A 21,193-nucleotide genomic window follows, 5' to 3' on the forward strand; every position below is an offset into this window, starting at 1 on the left:
TTCAGTAGGAAATGGAGTTGTCCTTTTTATCCCTTTGGGAAAGAAAAGAAGGGCTATCAGCTGAGCATATCAAGGTCTTAGTGCCAATGTTATGTGGAACTGGCACCAGGGGGCACACATGCAGGGAGCAACACTATGGGTGGTCCTGGGCATCTTGAAGCAGATTTCCCTTCTCGTGAAATTACAGGTGAGAGGCACAAGCCCCTAGGAGCCTGATTGGATCTACTATAAGTTACATGTTAGAAGGGAGGCAGTAGGTGAAGAGTCAGTGGTTAAGCCAGTAAGAGTTCGAGACTAGTCTGGTCTACAGAGTGAGCTCCAGGACAGCCACGTCTACATGGAGAAAAAAAAAAGGAATAGGAGTTATAGGTAGGTGTGCATCTTGCACTTGAGAAGCAAAAGGATCCCAGGAGGCCACTTTGGGGCTATATAGACAGTTCAAGAGTTCAAGGCCAGCCTAGACAGTGTACTACCATAGTGAGACCCTGGGTCTATAGCGACGTGGTAGAGTGCCTGTCTGGCATGCCTAAAGCCGTGGGTTCAACCCCTTGCACTGGAAACAGTAACAGCAATAATCACAGGGTTAAGGAGGGGAAATGTGGAACACATTGAGTTTGAACCCTGATTGCCACATCCTAACTGTGTGATTTGGGAAGCCATTGAATGCCCATGGAGTCGGCCTCCTTATTAGCCTCAACTGATTGTTAACTTAATTAGTGGCTAGGTTAGTGAAGCACAGGCAGGACTTTCTGTGAGTGTTTCCTCAGACCTTGTTCTGAATGTGCCTGGCACCACCACGTGGCATGACGGGAAGAAAGGAGAAAAAGAGGAGCCATTGTGTTACCTTTGAACTGCCTGTCTTTCTCCTCTCTACCTTCCATACCAGCACCGACAATGTTCCTCAGGGCCCCCTCACTTGCCATGAGCCCTTCTGCTTACAGGTTATTCCCGGTCTTCTAGAAAGATCCAGCCTAGAGAGGAGGCTCGTGATTTTCATCCCCACAGAAGGCTTTCCACGGGGTTTTTAGGGAGTGTCTGCTCAGCTGAGTGCGGAGAACAAAGGCAGTTCTATCTGCATTATCTCCCTAGATTTATTACTGGATTCCAGGGTCAAGGATCACCAGAATGATTGCTTTTTTTCTTTCTCTTTTCTTAGGTGTTTTCTGGGAATCAAAGTCCCACCCTGCATTCTTCCTTTGGGCAATTCCAGTAAAACCTGTGAGACAACCCTTGGGAAAAGCAGTAACCGTGGAGGGAATCTCTCCATAGTAACCCCAGGGCCACAGTGCCCAGTCACTGAGAAACGCCTTCCTCACGAGGTGAATCAGATGCTACAGAGACTGAACCTGATGTCCTCTACTGATGCCATCAGAGATGGATGAAGACGTGTGGATGGCAGACATCCTGGAATAAGGTAGGGCAGGCATTCCCTCACGAAGAAGATAGATGTCTACATACATCCTCTAGGGGAATAAGAACCAGAGTTCTGCGGCTGGGAAGCAGCTAAACTTTCATAAAATACTTCTCTTGAAAGCACAAGGACCTGGGTTAGCATCCCAGAACTTAAGTAAGAAACAGACACGCATCGGGTGTGGGATGTGCTTCAGGGATCTCACTGCTGGGGAAGTAGAGGTAGGTGGGGCTTGGGGCTCAGCAAGAAAAGGTACTTGCAGCTCCATAATGCAAGCTGGGTGGTCTGAGTTTGCTCCTCAGAACCCACATCAAGGGTGAAGGAGGGAGCCAGCTCCATAAGGTTGTCCTCTGAACTTCACATACATAGTGGGATTAGCCAGGGCGCCTGAGCGTTCTGCCTCCATCTCTTGAGTTGTGGGGATTAAGAACATAAACTACCCCCCTCACTCTTGTTTTAGGTTTTTAAGTCAGGATCTTATCATGTAGCCTGGGCTACTCTAGAACTTTCTATGTTGCTCACCCACCCACATCACAGGTTTTTTTTTTTTTTTAAAGAGAAAGGACTTAGGACTTAATTTGGGGGAAAGGCTTGCTTTTCACTTCCTTTGTATCATTTGAACTTTTTTATAGGTACATCAGAGTTTGGATGTTAATGGTCATCATTGACTCACATGTTTGAATCCTTGGTCCTGAGCTGGTGGAACTATTTGGGAAGGACTAGGAGGTGTGGCCTTGTCAGAGAAGGTGTGCCACTGGCTTTGAGGTTTTAAAAGACTCATTCCCGGTGTGCACTCTCTCTGCCTTCTGTTTTTGAATCAAGATGTGAGTATTCTGCTGATCTCACTGCCATGCCTTGGCTTCACCAGCACAGATTCTGATCCTCTGAAACTATTGGTTCGATTAAACACTTCCTTTTATAAGTCGCTTTGGTCTTGGCACAAATCAGCTTGTAATGGCAATTGTAAGGGAGACCAAGAACTCTATAGAAATGTGAGCTTGAAGTCAGGCAGTGCTTGTACACGCCTTTAATCCCAGCACTCATGTGGCAGAGGCAGATGAATCTCTTGGTTTGAAGCCAGCATAGTCTACAGAGCAAGTTCTAGTACAGGCGGGGCTCCTCAGAGAAACTCTCTCAAAAAACAAACAAAAAGAAATGTGACCATAAATGTGTGACATCCAGAAGTATATTTTAATGTGGAAGATCCTGGAAAGCATATGGGGATATCACTTCATTCATTTTTAATTCCTAATTTTGTTTTCTTTTTTGAGACAAGGTCTCAATTCTGTAGCCCTGGCTGGACTCCAACTTGCAATAATCCTCCTGCCTCAGCCTTTAGAGTGCTAATGCTACCATTTCAGGAATGGGTCACCACACCTAGCTTGCAATTTTTCTCCTTCTAAGCTGCCAATGCGATTTCCTATCAGTTCTCTTCAGTTTCTCACAGGAGTCTTGTTGGGTGGGAATCATCTAAACAGGAGAATGGGCTAAATCATGGCTTGCTCACCACAGGCTCCAGTCTTATAGTTATGGTGGGCTGCTGTCACCCTGCCACCCAGCAGCTCACAGGTTTGCACTGGGGCAATGAGTGCATGCCTGGGGATCACATGGGGGACATGGGCCATCCCTGAGAACTCACCTGCAAGGTCGTAGAGTTCAGTGTCTGAGGCGCTGGCCAAGGCTTCCTCCAGCTCTGGGTCCAGAGACACTTTCTCTTCTTTGCGAGTTTCTACAGGCTTTTCCTTGGGGATAAAGACTCTCCCTTTAAATGAGAAGAAAAACAAAGACGACTGAGCTTCTGCCTCACGTGTAGGGCCGGCAGACTGAATGGAAGATAGAACGTTGGCATTAAAGACACACATCACTGAGCTGTTTCGAATCATTTGAGGCTCTTGAACTGCCGGGATGGGGCTAATCTAGTATGAGAAGGAGGGAATCCTGCCTCTTACCACACGGAACCACACGGAACTCCCTGGAGCTCACTTTAGTAGTTAAGCAGGTTCCTAATGGTCCTGTCATCAACTTGAGAGGATCTAGAGAAGACAAATCTCCAGGCATGTTTACGAGGAGTTTCTAGACTGGGTTAGTTGTGTGTGTGGCATGTGTGTGGGTGGCTCCAATCTGTGGGCTGGGGTCCGGGTTGAATGAAAAGGAGGGTGAGCCAAGTACCCGCATCCGTCTGATTTCTGCCTGTGGATGCGAAGTGAGCCTCTGCCATTGGCTTCTGCTGCCGTGAAGCCATGACACATAGGTGACTGTGTGCACCTTTTATACTCGGCTAGCTCCTGCTCACAGCCTCCTGGAGGCCAATCTGGGGGTAATTTGCTGTAGACACTCCCCAACTCAGAGAAGAAATGACAAAATCTGCCCCCTTATCATTGTGCCATTATTAAATACATAGCATTTTGGGAATTTTATTGAAGGTTTTCTTTTTACATTATACTCTGTGCTTGTTACAATTTGGTAAGTCCAACAGCAACTGTGTTACCATAGAAACAGCTCCTATTCTGTAGTAACCCGCGGCTGTTAACCTGACTCATTCCTGATCAGCTCTTCTTTCTAATTTCCTTCTCAGTGGCCCCTGACCTGCCATGTGCACTGCACAGAGGGAACAGCAGGGACGACTCTTGCTGAGTGCTCCCTTTTCCTCACCACTGAATGGAGGCTCAAAGACCGCCTCACTGGAGCTCAGAGGAAGGAGCACCTCCTTCCTGTCACTCAGTCCCACCCAGTTTCTTAGGCTGACACAGATGCCACACAACCACCAAAGTAAACCAGCAAAAGGATGAACGCTGTCACAGGGGTCATTCGGGTAGGGGTCAGGGAAATCCAAGGCCTAGCATTTAATGAGAGCCTCTTGAGCAGAAAAGAGCTGAGCAGAAAATTCTCATATACTGTGACCTCTCCAAGGCTCCCCATAATATCCCACACTATAGGGGCATTTGTGACAACCAGTGAACCCATGAAGACCCATCGACATCACCCATGAGCTGTAACTTACCTTAGAGTTTGCTCTGGGTGTTGGACACATATCTACAAGCCACAGTGTTCTAAAATATCACATGTAGCTCATAGGTTTATTTCCTGTTCCCAGACCAGCTCCTTGGACTGATGCTCCACAACGTGTGCCAAGACATGTGGTCTGTGGGCCTCACCTTTCTTTTCTCCTGTGAAGGGTACGAAGTCCTCCCTGTCTTTCTGTTCCAAAGCCTCTTTCTCTAGGTACATGAGCAGATGCTCACGATCAAATGGGCCAGTGGCTGCTTTCTGGGTCTGGTCTTTCTGTCGGAATCCAGCCGGTAGTGTTGCACTCTGACAAGACAGATAAGAGATGAAGGGAAGACGCTGACTAGACTGGGTTGTTTCTTTAACCTTTTGCACTGGCCGTAAATGGGAAAGCAGGGGCACCTACACCAGCTGAGATGTGGGATCTCAAGGATGGCTCTGGGGATGTGTATGTTCTAACCACCTTTGCTAAGGAAGGGAACCAGCTGAAGGGGCACAGTGACAGAAGTACTTGGACTTTCCGTAGCTGCCTTCTAGTATGTGAAGGGAAAAGGTCTTTCTGTGTCCACCGTAATTAGGTTTGGTCAGGTGTGCACACAATTCTAAGGCAGAATGGCTATACTCACTTATTTGTAACCTGTCTTCTCCAGAAAGAACCAAGAGGTAAGAAGATGTTATAGTATAGTATAGTATAGTATAGTATAGTATAGTATAGTATAGTATAGTATATGTCTATATCTGCCCAAGTAAGATCAATTTGTTTGTCTTTTTGACAAACATGAATCCCTGGCTGGCCTCAAACTCACTGTGTAACTGAGGCTAGCCCCACTGTGTAACTGAGGCTAGCCTCGACTCCTGATCTTCCTCCCCCCACATCCTGAGTGCTGGGATTAAGATCATGTGCACAGGGCCAGCTCTTGTTTTAGGTTTTTTTATTTGTCTGTTTCCTTTTCCCTTTTTCTTTTCTTCTCTTTCCTTCCTTCCTTTTCTGGACAAAGTTTCACCATGTAGCTCTGTCTGTCTGTCTGTCCTGGAACTCACTATGTAAACCAGGCTGGCCATGATCTCTCAAAAACCTGCCTGCCTCTGCCTCCCAAGTATTGGGATTAAAGAGATGCACCACTATGGCTGTATTTTAGACTTTTAAGTCAAGGTCTCCCTTTGTAGCCCATGCTACCTTAGAACTCACTATGTTGCCCGGGTTTGACCCAAACTCACAATCTTCCTCCCCCACCCAAGCGTTGGGGTGACAGGCATGTGGCACTATGCCCACCTCTCTGATTAACCCCTAAGATTCCATCCACGTATCTCTATCTATAATTTGTACTTAAATTAAAAAAAAAAAAAACAAACTAAATCTCAAAAGGATCTGGTCCAGCAAATGCCATATGAACAGTTCTCTTCGCTTACCTCTTCAGAGGGAAGTCACTATTTTGGATGCCTCCAATTTTAAGTATAAAATAATGACATTAGGGCTGGGGAAAATACTTGCAGAAGGAACACTATAAAGAGCCACCCAGCTTTTCAAGAACTGACAAACATACTAGAAATTGATATTATGATGATAATCATCTACACATCGTAGAAGTTCTTCGTATATTTGAATAAGATAATACCAGTTGTGGTACCACATACAATCTCTGCTTTATGGGTAAAACGACAGAAATGTCAAGGTTCTCCTTGCATACATAATGAGCTGGAAGCCAGTCTCTCCTATGTGAGACCCTGTCTCAAAAAAACAAAACAAAACAACAACAACAACAAAAAACCCTACAAGCAACAAGAACAAATCAAAAAGAAACCAAAAAGAGAAAAAAAATGACATAAAGCCAGGCACGGTGTTGCATGCTTATAGCCAACACATAAGAGACCAACCTGGGCTACATAATAAATTCTAGGCTAGCCTGAGCTACATGGTGAGACTCCATCTTAAAAAGAAAAATTCTGGGCTGGCTATAGTGTTACGTATATTTAAATCCCAGCAAATGGAAGGCAGAGGCAGAGGCAGAGGCAGGTGAATGTCTATGAATTTCAGGCTAGCCTGGGCTACATAGTGAGTTTCAGGCCAGACAAGACTACACAGTAAGACCTGCCTTTCAAAAAGTCTGGCTAGTGTTGTGTCTCATGCCTGCTACTCAGACACGTGGGAGGTAAAGACTGGAGGGATTCAAAGTCATCCTCATCTGTAGAGTGAGTTTGCAGCCCATCTGGACTACAAGACCCTGCATCAATAAACCCAAAAGACGGTCTGAGGCTGTGTGGTTTAGCTGGCAGAGTGCTTGCCTCACACACAGAAATCCCGGGGTCAAATCCCTAACACGCTGAAATATCTGTAATCCCAGCACCTGGGAGAGGGAAGCAAGAAGATCAGAAGTGTGGGCCATCCTCAGCTACGATGAGTTCCAGGCCAGCCTGGAGTACACTAGAACGTGTCTCAAAAAATAAAACCAAAAGGAACTACACTACACAAGAGTTTGCAACAGCACCTCAGACATTTACCCGTGTGGGATCCTGTGTGGGTCCCTCCTGCTAGTGTGACTTCTAGTTATAAAACAGAGTCCTTTCCCCCAAGGACCCTTGGGCCCAGCAAGGGATCTGACACTTGGAATATACCCCAAGCCCCAGGCTAAATCAGACTGCTCCTTCCCACTGCAAAACACCTTTGCCCATCTACAGTGAATTAGTGTTTGAGACCCACACTTGCTGTTTCTCACCGCAGTGGCCCCTGGGCTCACTGTGAACCTGTAAGAATGGCTCAGCAGCAATGGGGAAGAACTCACAATTTCATAACTTTGTACTGGGGCTGTGGAGACTTTAGCCACCCGCCCCTTTCTCCTGTGCTCTCATTAAGCACCCCACTCCAGTCCTACGCCACAAACCTCGGGATCTAGGTCATCTAGAACATTTTCCAACTGTTTCAGTTCCTCTTCTGAGAGTTTGCCAAGAAGCTCGTCCTCGTCGATGTTCTTGTATTTCTCCAGCCCTTTCTGAAAGGGGAGCGCCATGGTTTCCGAGATACACCTTCCTCACACACCTTCGAGTGGGCCAGCTTCCTGAGACTTCACACTACCACTGACAAAGAGAAACACCGTCATCTCCTTACCGAACACTGAAAAATCAGTAACAGATTGTGCCAGGCTCGCAATGAATTCTACTACACAGACAACTGACCCAAAAGGCAATTACCTTAGTTTCCAGAGCCGACCACAGCTTGCTGTATTTTCACACACAGCATGTTATCCCAACCATTTCCCCCCTTAGAGCAGCCCTGTAAGGAAGGCTGCACGACACTGTCACTGGATGTTGGATTTTACAGACCTCGACTGAGCAGGTGGTGAGCAGAGACCTTGCTACTGGAGGTGCGCCTGGCCTCTGGTTCCCAGGGTAGTGAGTGCTTTTCCACTCTACTACAAAGCCTCTCCTTGCTCTCCATTGAAAACAGTGAAGAACAATGACTAATTGTATGGCAGTTGTAAGCAGCATACTTGTGCCCTTTCAGGGTGGAGAGTGCTGTGAAGAACACAGAATGGGACTCATTGAGGAAAGAGTTTAGAGGCTCTGGGTGAGAACACGTTGTCCCTTAAGTCCATGCAATGAAACCAAGAGACATTCTAAAGCTCTCGCCACACAGTTAACTCTCTCTTGTTTCTTCTTCTTTCCTTATCTTCCATTTTTAATGATGTCTTTGAGAGTATTCTATTAGTTTTCTTTTAATTCACTTGAAAGTTCCTACCTTTAAATAACATCCTTCGATCCCTTCTATACACGACTACCTCCTAGTGCCCCACCCCATCTCCCTCCCAGCTTCATGTCCCCTTTTGACTAGCAATTCTGCAGTCATCCTTCCTAATTGCTCTTTATACTGCTAAGACATGCTTTTCCAGCCTTCCACTCCTCTGAAATGCCTCATTCCCGAACTTTCATGCCTAATGCAAGTTTTACTCAGCCCCCTGAGGAAAATTCAACAGATCTTCCCTACGAAGACAACTCTGCATTCTGCGTTCAGTCAGCTCTTCCAATGCAGTAAGGGTTTGCTGTATTCCCAAGTACAGTTCTAGAGAAGCTCCCTCCAGGAAGGTCAGAGCTTAGTGAGACAGACACACAGATGCCATGTAGTGTTATAATAATGTCTGAAGTAGGTTGAAAACTGTTGGGTAAGGGAAGGGGAGCTTTGAGAGTCATCCGGATAGGAGACTGTCATTGTGTCTTGAAGGAAGAGGTCCTAAGGGGGGACATGTATGTGCAAGAGCCATCTAGGATAGACCAGGGCCTACACAAAAACGCAGGATAGGAAAGTGCATGATGGGTTGGTGGAATGGGTTGGGGTGGCTAGGAGGAAGACTGGTTGACTGGGGGAGACGGGATGTTGGTGAAAGTTATGTACTACACCTAAGGAACCTGGATCTTACCAACTGAGCTAGCTCTCCTGCTCTAAATTAAGGGCCTCTCACAGGGAAAGTATTCTGCATCATCTGAGTGGTCACGATTTACTCCAAAGTATTCAGGTGACAGAAGGGAAAGCCAAATGGTCATGGCTGGAACAGAACATGGTCAGAACATCATGATTTGGGGCTTTGAAGATGCGGGAAGGGCCACGAGAAGAGGAACATTGAAATAAGTTCAGACTTTACCCTCTACAGCCTTTAGAGAGCAAAAATGTCTCGCTGATACCAGCAGGATCCATTTGACTCTCTAACTGAAGGGTCAACATATTCATATTGTTTTAAGCAAATGACTTTGTTCTTTGTCACAACAGCAATACAGAAACTAAAATACTCTCTCCCAAATGCTCTCAACTCCAGGGTGACTGTTCTAGAATCCTCGGTTCCTCCTTCCGTTTCTGCTGTCCACAGTGCTCTATCACGGTGCTGTGACTCAGGAGTACTATCTGCCTCAGGCTGCTGTTTCTGCCTTTTGTTTGACCGACAGGAGGCACCAGCAGCAAAGAGGAGGACATGGTGGGGGTGAGGGCGGGGAGGGTACGGAGAGGGTGCTTCAGATGACCGTGTCTCCCCAAGGTCTTGCTGGCTCCAGGCCTTGGGGTGGCAAAGGGTCTCTGGGATGACTCTTGCCAGATTTCTGCCTTGTTGATTCCCTAAAGCTTCCCACACCCTTGTAAATAGCCTCTTTATTGAAATCGCCCCAAGTTATTCGGTCTGAGCCCACCCTCTGTCTCTTGTCGGGAAGTTGGCAGATGTGGCACCATGGCTTGGAATGTCCCCCCTTCTCTTTGTGCACCGCCTCTGAGGCCTGGCTAAGATCCTGAGCTCTGCAGGACCACAGGATTGAGTGAGGGAGGCTATGGGCCATCCAGCCCAACCACACAGCCAGCTCTGGGCTTTCTCTCTCTCCTCACTCTTCTCCATCATCAGACCCTGAAAATTCAGCAGAAGAGCCCACATTTGCCCTTTCCTCCTCTAGAATTTCAGGAAGTTGTTTCAGAAGCCATGGTGTCATCCTGGCCATTTTTCCTTCCCCACCCTTCTGTGTAGTAGTCACCAAGTCCTATCCTTACACAATGATGGGGAACCTCATCTACGTCTCCATCCATGTCCAGGCCCAGCCCCTCACCTTCTGATCGTTCTGCACACAGAGGTCAAAGGGATCTTTTGATTACCTTTATTTCAGTCATTTTGCAATCCCCCAGTGGCTTCGGGTTACCCTGAGGATGCAGTCCAAACTCACACTCAGGCCTCTGCAGTTCTATCCCCCTCCCTGCACTGCATCTCCAATGTCCTCCTGGATCCAGCCTTGGACCATTTCCAATTCCTGGAACATAAATGCACGTCCCCTGCTCAGAGCACTAAGAACCCTACTTGTATCCCACTACAGACTCATCTTCCAGTGTCAGTGAGAGCTTTATTTCTTCAGTCAGATCAGACCCTGATTCAAAATCTGGGTCACTTGCTGCCCCTATAGTAACCCCCTTGACTACAACTTGGCTTCAGCACATTAGTTATTAGCTAATCTCTGTGAGGTTGGATACTGTATACCATTTATTCACCAATAAAATCTTGGCTCCCAGCACAGATCTTGACCCACAGTAGACACACAATAAATGTTGATGTCAAACAAAGGAAATGAGCTCACACTAGCGAGGGGGATGTGGGTCCAGAGATCTTTCCATGGCAGCCATCTTTTCCCCTCAGCCCTACCCCTCCGTGGAGCCTGCTGAGGTCACCTAAGCCCGCAGGATTTGCTCCTCCCTGAATTTGCTTTGCCTATGCCACCCACTTTATAGCTATCACTCGTTCTCTTTCACGCATGTTACTATAGAGCTCTCTCTCCAGACACCACAACCTCCCAGGAAGCAGGGGACCGTATCGCAATCACTGCTCCCGGATTTCTCAAGTTCAGGCTTGGATATTCATTCAACAAATGGGGGGCCCACCTTCTCCTAACACTGCTGGGACTCAGCAGCGGACCAAACAGAGGGTACTGGGTGCAAACTGTAATCCACAAGGGAAAGAACACCAAGCAATAACAGCCCTAATTAAACCACCAACGGTGGCTATCAAAGCAAACTTAATATACTATAGCAAGGTGCTGGGGGGCCGGTGGGGGTCTCAGAGCCAGAGGGGAAAAGAGAGTTGTGTCTGTTTAGAGCACAAATCTGATCTGAAGGTTCAAAGAGAACCTTGAATTATTGGTGAGTTGTTTTGTTCGAGCCAAGCTCTTGTACTATGGCCTAGGCTAGCCTGGAAATTTTCACTGGGTAGCCTGAGTGATGTGAACTACAGGCACACAACCAAACCCGGCTACGTTGTTGTTGTTGCTATTGTTAAATGATTTTGGGGACAGAGGCAGGAGGATTGATAGAAGCTTGAGGCCAGCCTGATCTAATATAGTAAGAGTCTCATCTCAAAACCAAACTAAACTCCTAAAACAAAGGCAGGTGTGCTGCAGAGAAGAATATCCACTCCTAATGTCGCATCTCTGATTTCCCAGAGCTTGGCTGGCCTGCTGTACCCACCCAGGCCCTGCTGGGCTCACATCTGGTTCCCCTCCTGGGAGCGATGAGACAGTGGAAAGTTTGCAAAGTCCTGCTGCAGCCTCGCCTCCAGCGGGGTGTCTATCCCGTGGCAAACATTCAACAGGCAACAGGATACTAAAGCACACCCTGGATGGAGCATGTGCCTCTGAGGCAGCCAGGAGCCCAGGTGGGCAAACACAGAGCCGATTAGCAAAATGGAAACTAGGAGTGACAGCAAGCTGCAGGAAGCGCCTCTTCCTGTTACCCAGAAACCCAAGCCCTGGGAAGGAAAGTCAAGCGGGTGCTTTTCTTTGCTTCTTTTTCCACTGTCTTGTTAACACAACTACGCTGTGAAAGAGGAAAATCAGCTCTGACACGAAGGGCCCAGCCCTTAATGTTCTCTGCACAAAGACACCCAAACCCAACTGAATTTCTGAATCAGTAAATGATGATAATCCTTAGCTGTTAACTATCTATACCTTCATTATTTCACGAGACTTGAAAAAAAAATGATGAATAGATTTGCACAAGTCAAGCCACACTTTCTAAAAGTAATAAACAGAACATCATGAGTTTATCAAGCTCCTCTAACAGAACATTCACTATTCCCGAATACTTAGTTCATCTCTATTTTTTTTTTTCTAGGTTTGGGTGAGACAGGATCTCGCTATATAGCCTAGGCTGCCCTTTGGAACTTGCTTTGTAGACCAGGCTGGCCTCAAACTCATAGAGATCCTCTTGCCTCTGCCTCCAGAGTGTTGGTATTAAAGGCAAGAGAGACATACACTTTAATTAATTGCTAGATGCTAGACAAATATAAAGATGTGACAGGTATAGCCTGGGTTTTGAAATCTAGCTATTTGAAGACAGGTCAGTGAAATCTTTTGTGGTTGTTGTAAAATGCTGTCAAATGAAGCTAGGCACAGGCTTGATACACGAGCACTCAGAGGTGGAGACAACAGACCAGAAGTTCGCGGTTAGACTCAGGTACACAGAGAGTTGGGGGGGCAACCTGGACTATGCAAGACTCTCAGAGGATGGAAGACACCAAAACTTCAAGGGGAAATTTCTGGTAAAAAAAAATTACAGCAAAGGGATTGAGCAGGCTGGAAGGGCAGGGAAAGACCCGGTCCTATCGGACTCACAAAGTGCTTCTAGCTGAACTATTTATTCTTGCTCCCTAATTTTATAGCACAAAAACTGTCAAGAGAAAACAGTCATCTCTTCTAACAATGGACCCACAGAAGAAGGTTCCTTTCTAGTTTAGAAAGCACAGAAGGCCTTGTAGTCACGGCCAAGTGGTTATAGCAATGGACTAGAGAGCATGGGAGACTAAAAGCATGCATGACCTTAGAGGGAACCAGTCCGGGTCTCAAGATGAAGATGCACATGGAACTGATGAACAGTGCGGCCACACATCGCTTCTCCTCGGGGCAGTATTTGGAGAAATCATCATTGGGCAGTTTTGTATTGTGCTAACATATATCGTACATAGTCTTAAGATAGCTGAACTGAATCAGGTGATGTAACACATAGACCCCCTATCATGCATGTGCTCTACCACTGAGCAGGAGGTAGCCAAGACTTTCCAGCTGGGGCAGAAGCTCCTTCACACGGAAGCCTTATGTCTCCCTTCCTATGCTACCTCTTGATTTCTAATTCTCTTGATGGTTCCTACATCCCACTGAAGCATGTCCCTCTTGATGGGCCCTACGTCCTGCTGTGGCATTCCCTTCTTGGTTAAGTTCTATTCTTAGGTGTTCTCATTTTTTTTTTTTTTTTTTTTTTTTCTTTTTTTTTTTTTTTTTGAGCTGGGGACTGAACCCAGGGCCTTGCGCTTCCTAGGCAAGCGCCTATCACTGAGCCAAATCCCCAACCCCTCTCATTTCTTTTTACTATTGTGCCTTTCCCCCCTCCTGCTGAGTCAAGGTTTTGCCATGTAGTTCTGGAAGGCTGAACCTGAAGACCAGGTTAGCTTTTTCTTTGTTAGTACTGGTGACTATATAAGGTGGACAACCATGCCTTGCTGAATCCCCATTTCTAGATCTGTGTCTGCTTCTTTACCTTGTATTTCAGCCTTTCTGTTTTTTAACTGTCTGATGTTGTTATTGCTGTTGTCTTTATTTTAAATATTAATTTATTTTTGTGTATGAGTATTTATGCCTGCATATATGTATACATACACACATATATACATATAAATGGGCCATGTGTGTGTACAGTGTTTAAGGACACCAGAAGGTGTTGAATTCTCTGGAACTGGGATTATAGACAGTTGTGAGCTGCCATGTGGGTGCTGGGAACCAAACCCAGGTCCTCTGCAAGAGCAAAAAGTGCTCTTAACTGCTGAGCTATTTTTCCAGCTGTCGTCTTCCTCCTCCTCCTCCTCCTCCCTCCTCCTCCTCCTCCTCCTCCTCCTCCTCCTCCTCCTCCTCCTCCTCCTCCTCCTCCTCCTTCTTCTTCATCATCAAGACAGGGTCTCATGCTGTCCAATCCTCTTGTCTCACCAGCTCCAGTTTCATGTTGGTTTTAATAAGTCCCTCATCCCACCTTTGGGAATTTAAAGACTTCTAACTTCCTAACACCATGGGTTTCCTGTTTCTGCCCTGTGATTCCTATTTTCCTGGATTCTGCCTGCTCTTTTGGCCTTTGATCTACCTATCTCTTTTTCTTTGGCACCAATCAGCTAAGTTTTGATTTTTGCCTTGTTATGACCCGTGGGTGTCTTGTGCAACTTGACTCAGGATTGCTTACAAATTGACTCAGGATGATAGGCAAGCCATGGAGCAACTGGTGGGCAATGGCACTGCCAATCAGAATGGCTGTCTATAGACAAAAGTGCTGTCCTGCCCATCCACACTGATTACATGCTAGCCATGTTCACAAGACTCCAGAGACCTCAAAGTGATCTGATGAGGGGCGTTTTGGCTCTTCCTCAGGGCTGGGGTGCCAACTTGGAGGTGTTTTCATGTCTAGGCTTGGCAGGGCTGGTCTTAGATCATGTTTCAGAAACTGTTAGCTCACAGTCCTCGAGTCAACCTTTCCACCAACCTAGCTGTCATTCACGGAGCCAGGTAACACGCATGAAAGAAATAATTACTAGGAGAGTCATTCTTCCTTTCCTTTCCTTTCCTTTCTTTTCCTTTCCTTTCCTTTTTCCTTCCCTTTCCTTCCCTCTAATCACCTCTTTCCTCCTTGCAGGGTGAGAGGCAGAGTTAAAACAAGATATCATGGGGTTGGGATTTAGCTCAGTGGTAGAGTGCTTGCCTAGCAAGCGCAAGGCCCTGGGTTCAGTCCCCAGCTCAAAAAAAAAAAAAAAAAAAAAAAAAAAAAAAACCAAAACCAAGATATCATTATGCAGAGGCTGGCCTGGAACTTGCTGTTCATCCCAGGCAGGCCTTGACATTGGGATCCTCCTGCATCAGTTTCCTGAGTGTTGGAATTAAAGCTTGTGCCACCATACCCAACTGATAGGGTAATGTTGATACTCAAACAGGAAGGTTGAAAATATACGAGGAAAAAAAAAAAAGAAAAACAAAAAATAAAACAGTTACAGTTCTCAGGAAGGATGTGCTGAAATATAGGACCTCAAGGAACTCAAACTGGCTGTAGAGGGAGAAGAGACAGTTCCAGCCCTGTTGATGATCCAGAAATACCTCTCCCTTTACACAGCCACAAAGCCTTCACAGTTGTGTATATAACCGAATGGTGTTTGTTTGTTTGTTTGTTTGTTTTCTGTTGTTTAAGGACAAGGTTTCACTAGGTAGTCCTGGCTAGCCTTCAATTCATTATTTAGAAAATGCTGTCCTGGAACTCAGGAACTCTGTGTCCTGAGTGCTGGGATTAAAGGCTTGTACCACCACATTGAGCTGCATTATAATCGACTCTTTTTGGTGTACTAAAAATAAAAATAATTGATAATAAAAAATAATCAGAAGAGTTTATAGGAAGAAAGAGAGGAAATTAAAGTTAGGAAAGAATATTAGGGTCAAATGATTCATGAAAACTAGAAACTGAAGTCTGAATTCTGGCCTTCCCAGTAATGAGAAATACAGATGACAGTATTTATGATCTGTACTTACTTATAAGAATATTTGGCCATCTACTCAAAAATACATTGAAGGTAGAATTTCCCAAAGTTGGTTCCGCTCAATGTTAGCCAGTTTTTCAAAATGCCCATATGGAGCTTGGAAAACATTGTATACCATATTATACAGAATTTGCCTCCCTACCTCCAGATCCAAGAACTCAGTGGTCATTAACTCATAAAGAGATCTGACCATGACAAGTAAACCAGCTTTTCTGGATCTGATTAGATAGTTTCTCTGGTAACACTAATATTCTAAATGTTTGGAAGCACAACAGCTGAGAGTCACAGAAAAACAAACATACATCCCTACAGACACATATCCAAGTAAACATGCATCCTGCATGCTTTAAATGAGCGCTCTCTCTCTCTCTCTCTCTCTCTCTCTCTCTCTCTCTCTCACACATGAGATCTAGTTACAGAAAAATTAATATTGAACAAAAGGGGTTTGTATCAGTGACTAAATGAAGCATCATATGTATGTATGTACGTATGCATGCATGCATGCATGTATGTATTTAAAAGTTTAGGCCAGGCCTCACTCTGTAGCCTTAACTAGCCCGAAACTCACTGTGTAGACCAGGCTAGCCTGGAACTCATGATGAGTCTCCCCATCTCTGTGACATAAGCTATCGTACCTGGTGGTGTCTTAAGAGTTTATTGTTTTTTTTTAGTTTGCAGTAGAAAGTTTTCTTCACATACCTTCTAGAACTTTCTCTGAACTAGGTATAGTCTATAAGTCCATATAACCTTTTACACAAGGTTTCAATGTGATTTACTCACAAAATGACAAAGAGGGAACTCTACTATTTATGTTCTGTCAGAAACTAAACCAGTTACTTCCCCAGCATTTTCTAGCCCAAAGTAAAATGAACTACCATTTGATGCTAGCTAGAACTTACATTCTCAGACTTCCTTACATACTGCCACAGATCCCAGATGTGAAAGGGAAAAAGACAGCTGGACCCTGGGAGCAGTCACCTAAGCCACCCAGGAGGGCGAGGCAGAAGGATCAAGAGTTCAAGATTTGCCTGAACAACTTGTTGAGACCTTAATCAGAATAAAAAACAAAGAAGGCTGAGGCTGGGCATGGTGGTGCACACCTTCTATCCCTGCACTTAGGAGGCAGAGGCAGGCAGATCTCTGAGTTCAAGGCCAGCCTGATCTACAGATCGAGTTCCAGGACAGCAAGGATTACCGAGAGAAACCCTGTCTCAACACCAGTCCCCCAAAACAACCAACCAAACAAAAAATTACTACCAGCAAAAGAAAAAATCCACCAACTAATGAACCAACCAACCAACCAACCAACCAAACAGAAGAAGGTTTCAGCTGTGGCTCAGTGGTAGAGCACTGGCCTAGCATGCGTGGGCCTCATCTTCAAGCTCCAATCCTGCACCGGTGTCGAGGAGGGAATCCTTTCAGGGTAGTTCTTAGCTAGGGCAAGAATTATTGAAGGTTGGGAATTACCCAACACAGATGCTGCACTGATAACTGTGACTGCCACATCACTACTTTAATCAACTGCAGATCAAATTATCTTTTTAAAAAATGTCAGGCTATAGTTCAGTGGTAGAGTGCTGGGAAGACTCTGGGTTCGTTCCTAGAGCGTCTCTACTGTGTATACCTTTTGTTGTCATTCCATACAAACAGCCCACAAGGCTGCAGATTACATTATGTTAGGTATAAGTAGTTCCGGAAGGCCTTATCTCAGGAGATTACCTCTGGTTACATGCAAACACTGTGACAGTTTATAAAAAGGCCTTGGTGGGGGGTGGTTTTCTATGACAAATTTCCCAAAGATACCAAGTCTATGATGACATTTTGAGTTAGAGCCAGAGGATTCGTCTCTTAAGCATAAATGATCAAGAAGAGCCAAAGGAAGCAAATTTTTTTCTGACTCCATTAACATCTCTGGGAAGATTTTATATCTTGCTTGGGAGACTGGAGTTAAGAACTTTCTGTCAGACTCACTCCAGCAGCCTGGCGATATCCTTGAAGCCCTCTACAGCCTTTTCTATTGTTTGCGTCGCTTTAAAAAAAAAATTCACCCCCGATTTCTTATTTAAAAAGTTCAAATCTAAGCCAGGTGGTGGTGGTGGTACACACCTTTAGGCCTAGGACTTGGGAGGCAGAGGCAGATGGATCTCTAAGTTCAAGGCTAGCCTGGTCTAAACAGCTAACTCAAGGGCAGCCAGAGAAACTGTCATCTAAAGCAAAAAAGGAAGAAAGAAAGAAAGAAAGAAAGAAGGAAGGAAAGAAAGAAAGAAAGAGGGAGAGAAAGAAAGAAAGACGAAAAAGGTTCAAGTTTACAAAAGAGTGGAACAAAATCCAGCTGTACATTGTGCTTCTCTTCTTGGCTCACGGGCTCTCATGCCTGTCCTGAACTCGCTTTACCACCACAGATTGTCCTGCTGAATGTTGTAGATGCCAATGTGCTTTATCTCTAAAATCCAAATCGTTCGCACTCTCAGAGGTGCTCTGTATGCCATCACCAACGGATAATCCAAACAGTGAACCCTAATGCTTTCACACTGACCTGCCAGGCAAGGTGTGCTTACTGGCACAATGGCACAATGCAGTTATGGGGGCAGGGCAGCCAACCAGTTCCCGACTGGATTAAGGGAATTCATGCCTGGTCAAAAGACCATGGCTTGGGAGGTTATAGGCCCTCCATGAGGGGAACCTACGACTGCTGTTTTGCTAAATGGACATGTCGTCAGACAGTCTTCTAAATACTTAACGGCTACGTTCGCGCCGCTCTCAACGCTGGCTAGAGACGATTCCTGCAACAGTGAGTGCAGACTCGTCATGGCTGACGCGCTGAGAGTAAAGTGACGCTTGACGCTCACCCCTAAGTGGAACATCTGTATCAACCACATGGAAGCTCGGGGAGCATCACCTAAGAGGGAGTGGAAAGAGTGAGAGCTGGAGGATGGGGAGGAGAGTGGCAAAGTAGTCTTCTAGATGCGACACAGTGGCTGCACTCACAAACCCGCAGCAGCTGTGGCTGCTAGGATTTAATAGGTCAGCAGCAGCAGCAAAGTCATGAAGGTGGGAAGGGGACATAAGGGGGGCTAAGGAGGATGGATAGAATGAAGATACATTGTGTCAAATAATAAGTAAAGGCATTTAAAAATATTTAAAATTCAAAAAAAATTACAACAATACCTTTACTGTACCCAAGAACAGTCATTCTATATTATCTAACATACAGTGCATATTCAGGTAACTTGGACATCTTCAAATTATTTCTATTTATTTCTTTATTTTGGGTGTAAGGTTGAGACAGGGTCTCATGTTGCCGGGCTGCCCTGGAACTCACTATGCAGCAGACCAGAGATCTGCCTGCTGGGATTAAGACAGGCCCCATCACATCCTGTCCCCCCAAAATGATCTTTTACAATTATTGTGTTCTCACGTAGGAGTCAAGGCCCACATACACCAATCCACAGTTACCTGTATTTCCAACTATGATAGCTGTTCCCCTACCCCTGCATTATATAGGCTGGAATACTATTTGGGTGAAATGATGGTCTTCTTACAGCAGGAGACCCACTCAAGGTACTGCCTTGACCTTTGGAGGAGGGTAGAGAGCTCCTGATCTCTGCAGTGCAAAGGCACGTGCTCCCTCTGTGCTCTGAGATAACATGAAGATGCTCACTCAAAGGTTTTGTACCCGTTGGTGAATTAGGTCAGTGTTGTACAGTGTGTCTCTCAGCCCTTCTATTGTGAATTCGCATTTCACACAATAACCCATCGTCAGTACCACTCTCTCTCCTCACTGTATGTTCTCTTTGCCTACTGCTTGCTGGAGTCTCCTCCCCCACCTTCTTGCCGAGCACATTTGACAGCTCAGACCCAGCCCTAGGGAGCCACTAACCTTTATCAGCTGATCGCATTGCCTTCTGCAAACAAAACCGCCACACCGTGGCCTGCCAATTCATGTTAACGGGAAAACCAAACCTTTGAGATATTTATTGAGCTTAGACTGAAGAAAACAGAGGGAATCGGGTATGTTTAAAACAAAACAAAACTGGATTGGCTAACCCTTGGGGAAAAAAAATCCTCCTTCTTTAACGGGAAACTGTTCGTTCTGTTCCCATCAAGCTTTTTGTAAAAGTGTTAAACACTCTGGCATTTCAGTACCTCGACACAAGCAAGCATCTAGGAAGAAAAGAGGTTCAGAGACCGTTTTACCAAATATCCCACGGAGACTGCAGCTCAGAGAAGTGAGGGGGGTCTGGCCCAGGAGCCTTCAGCTCCTAGATGGTGGTGCTGCTATGGAAACCATGCTTTTGTAATACGTTCTCTGATATTCTTTTTTTCTCTTTTTCCAAGCGCATGGTGAACCAGATATTTAATAGGCGCCGGAGAAACGGTGGCGTTCTTGGCCTCTTTACTGTAATTTGCATTTTAGCCGCATCACCTTCCACCTTCTATTATTTTAAAATAAAAATTCCCAGAGCCCTTTATTATCATGTTTCCCCCCCCCCCAAAAAAAACAAAAAAAACAAAAAACAAAAAACAAAAAACAAACAAACAAAAAAAACCCGACCTTCTTATTTTTGCAGGCTAACAGGCTAAAGCAAGGAAGCCTCGGAAAGACACATACCAGCATGATTTTAACCGGGAAGAATAAGACAAGATTGTCTGGGACCTGTCCAGGGAGGCTTTCTGCAGGCTGATGCGTCCTTGTGACAGCTCCGGGGATCTCAGAAAAGATGCCGGCCCGACTCCTCCCTTCCCAGGCTCCTGCTCAAATGAGGCCGCGAGATGCTGGAGACCCTGGGAGCTTATCACAGACACGTTCACAGGAGAAAGAAAAATGGGAAACAAAGCCTAACGTGGAAAACACCAGTTCTGTAGCCCCGAGCGACCGGAGACCGCGCCCTCTCTGCATCTGCGCGTGGACTGCGGCGCTGAGGGGCTGCGGGGCTGCAGGGCACGGTGCAATCCGTAACCACACGCATCCCCGGCCGCTGAGCGCTGTCCCCTGCTACCCAGCGCACCCGCAGCTCGGGTGCAAGCCGCTGCGGGCTGCACTTGGCCGCGCGCCACGCCATGGAGCATCTTCCCGCGGACACGCTAAGCGGCGGACCGGGGTGCTTCAGACAGGCTGCCCGGACAGTCCCCTTCTGCCCCGGATTCTCACCCTTGCTTGCGCCCATCCCGAAGCGGAAGGTCCTGGCCAGCAGCTTTAGAGCCCGGAGTACGCGGGTCCGACAATCAGGGGCGTTGCCGTAGCCCCGGTCTAGAGCTGAGATCAACAGGCGGCTCCCGGCCCGGCGCGGCGCGGGGCGCGGGGCGCGCGGCTGCAGCGGGGCAGCCTGGGAAGCGTAGTTCCGGCGACACGCGGTGGCCACACTGGGACAGGACCCCTGCCCGGGCCGCTGAGTCTCCTGATGACACGCTGGCCTCTCAGGGTCCTCCCGTAGAATCTAGAGCTTTGTGCGCCAGCGCGCTGCGAAGCAGGTGGAGCCTGGGCTTGGGGGAAGCTGGGTAGGCTCTGTGGACATGCTCAGGATCACTGACGCAGTGAATGGCAGAGGCTTGGCTAGACTGTGGACAAGTGAGCATCTTTCTGACCATGAAGGCCCACTTCTGACCAAACTCAGGAACAGACCAGGCCTGTCCTAGGATTTACTGGCTGGGTATAGGTGTGGGAAGGACTAGACGGGTTAATTGGTTGAGAGGGGAGGGAAGCTAGCTGGGG

At 46.5% G+C, this 21,193-nt stretch overlaps 1 protein-coding gene across 1 annotated transcript in view; it reads right to left on the reverse strand.

Moving 5' to 3' along the window:
• The window catches only part of Tmod2 (tropomodulin 2), a 38,196-nt gene extending 17,236 nt beyond the window's left edge, over positions 1 to 20,960 (reverse strand). The window contains exons 1-4 of the mRNA XM_032909791.1: positions 20,633 to 20,960; positions 7,297 to 7,489; positions 4,567 to 4,723; positions 3,051 to 3,173 (exon numbers count right to left, since the gene is read on the reverse strand). Coding sequence (XP_032765682.1) covers positions 3,051 to 3,173; positions 4,567 to 4,723; positions 7,297 to 7,422 — 406 coding nt within the window. The 5' untranslated portion in view covers positions 7,423 to 7,489; positions 20,633 to 20,960. The remainder of the gene's footprint in view (positions 1 to 3,050; positions 3,174 to 4,566; positions 4,724 to 7,296; positions 7,490 to 20,632) is intronic.
• Positions 20,961 to 21,193: the final 233 nt, after the last annotated feature.

Source organism: Rattus rattus, chromosome 8 (assembly GCF_011064425.1).
Source record: "Rattus rattus isolate New Zealand chromosome 8, Rrattus_CSIRO_v1, whole genome shotgun sequence".
Classification (NCBI taxonomy): domain Eukaryota; kingdom Metazoa; phylum Chordata; class Mammalia; order Rodentia; family Muridae; genus Rattus; species Rattus rattus.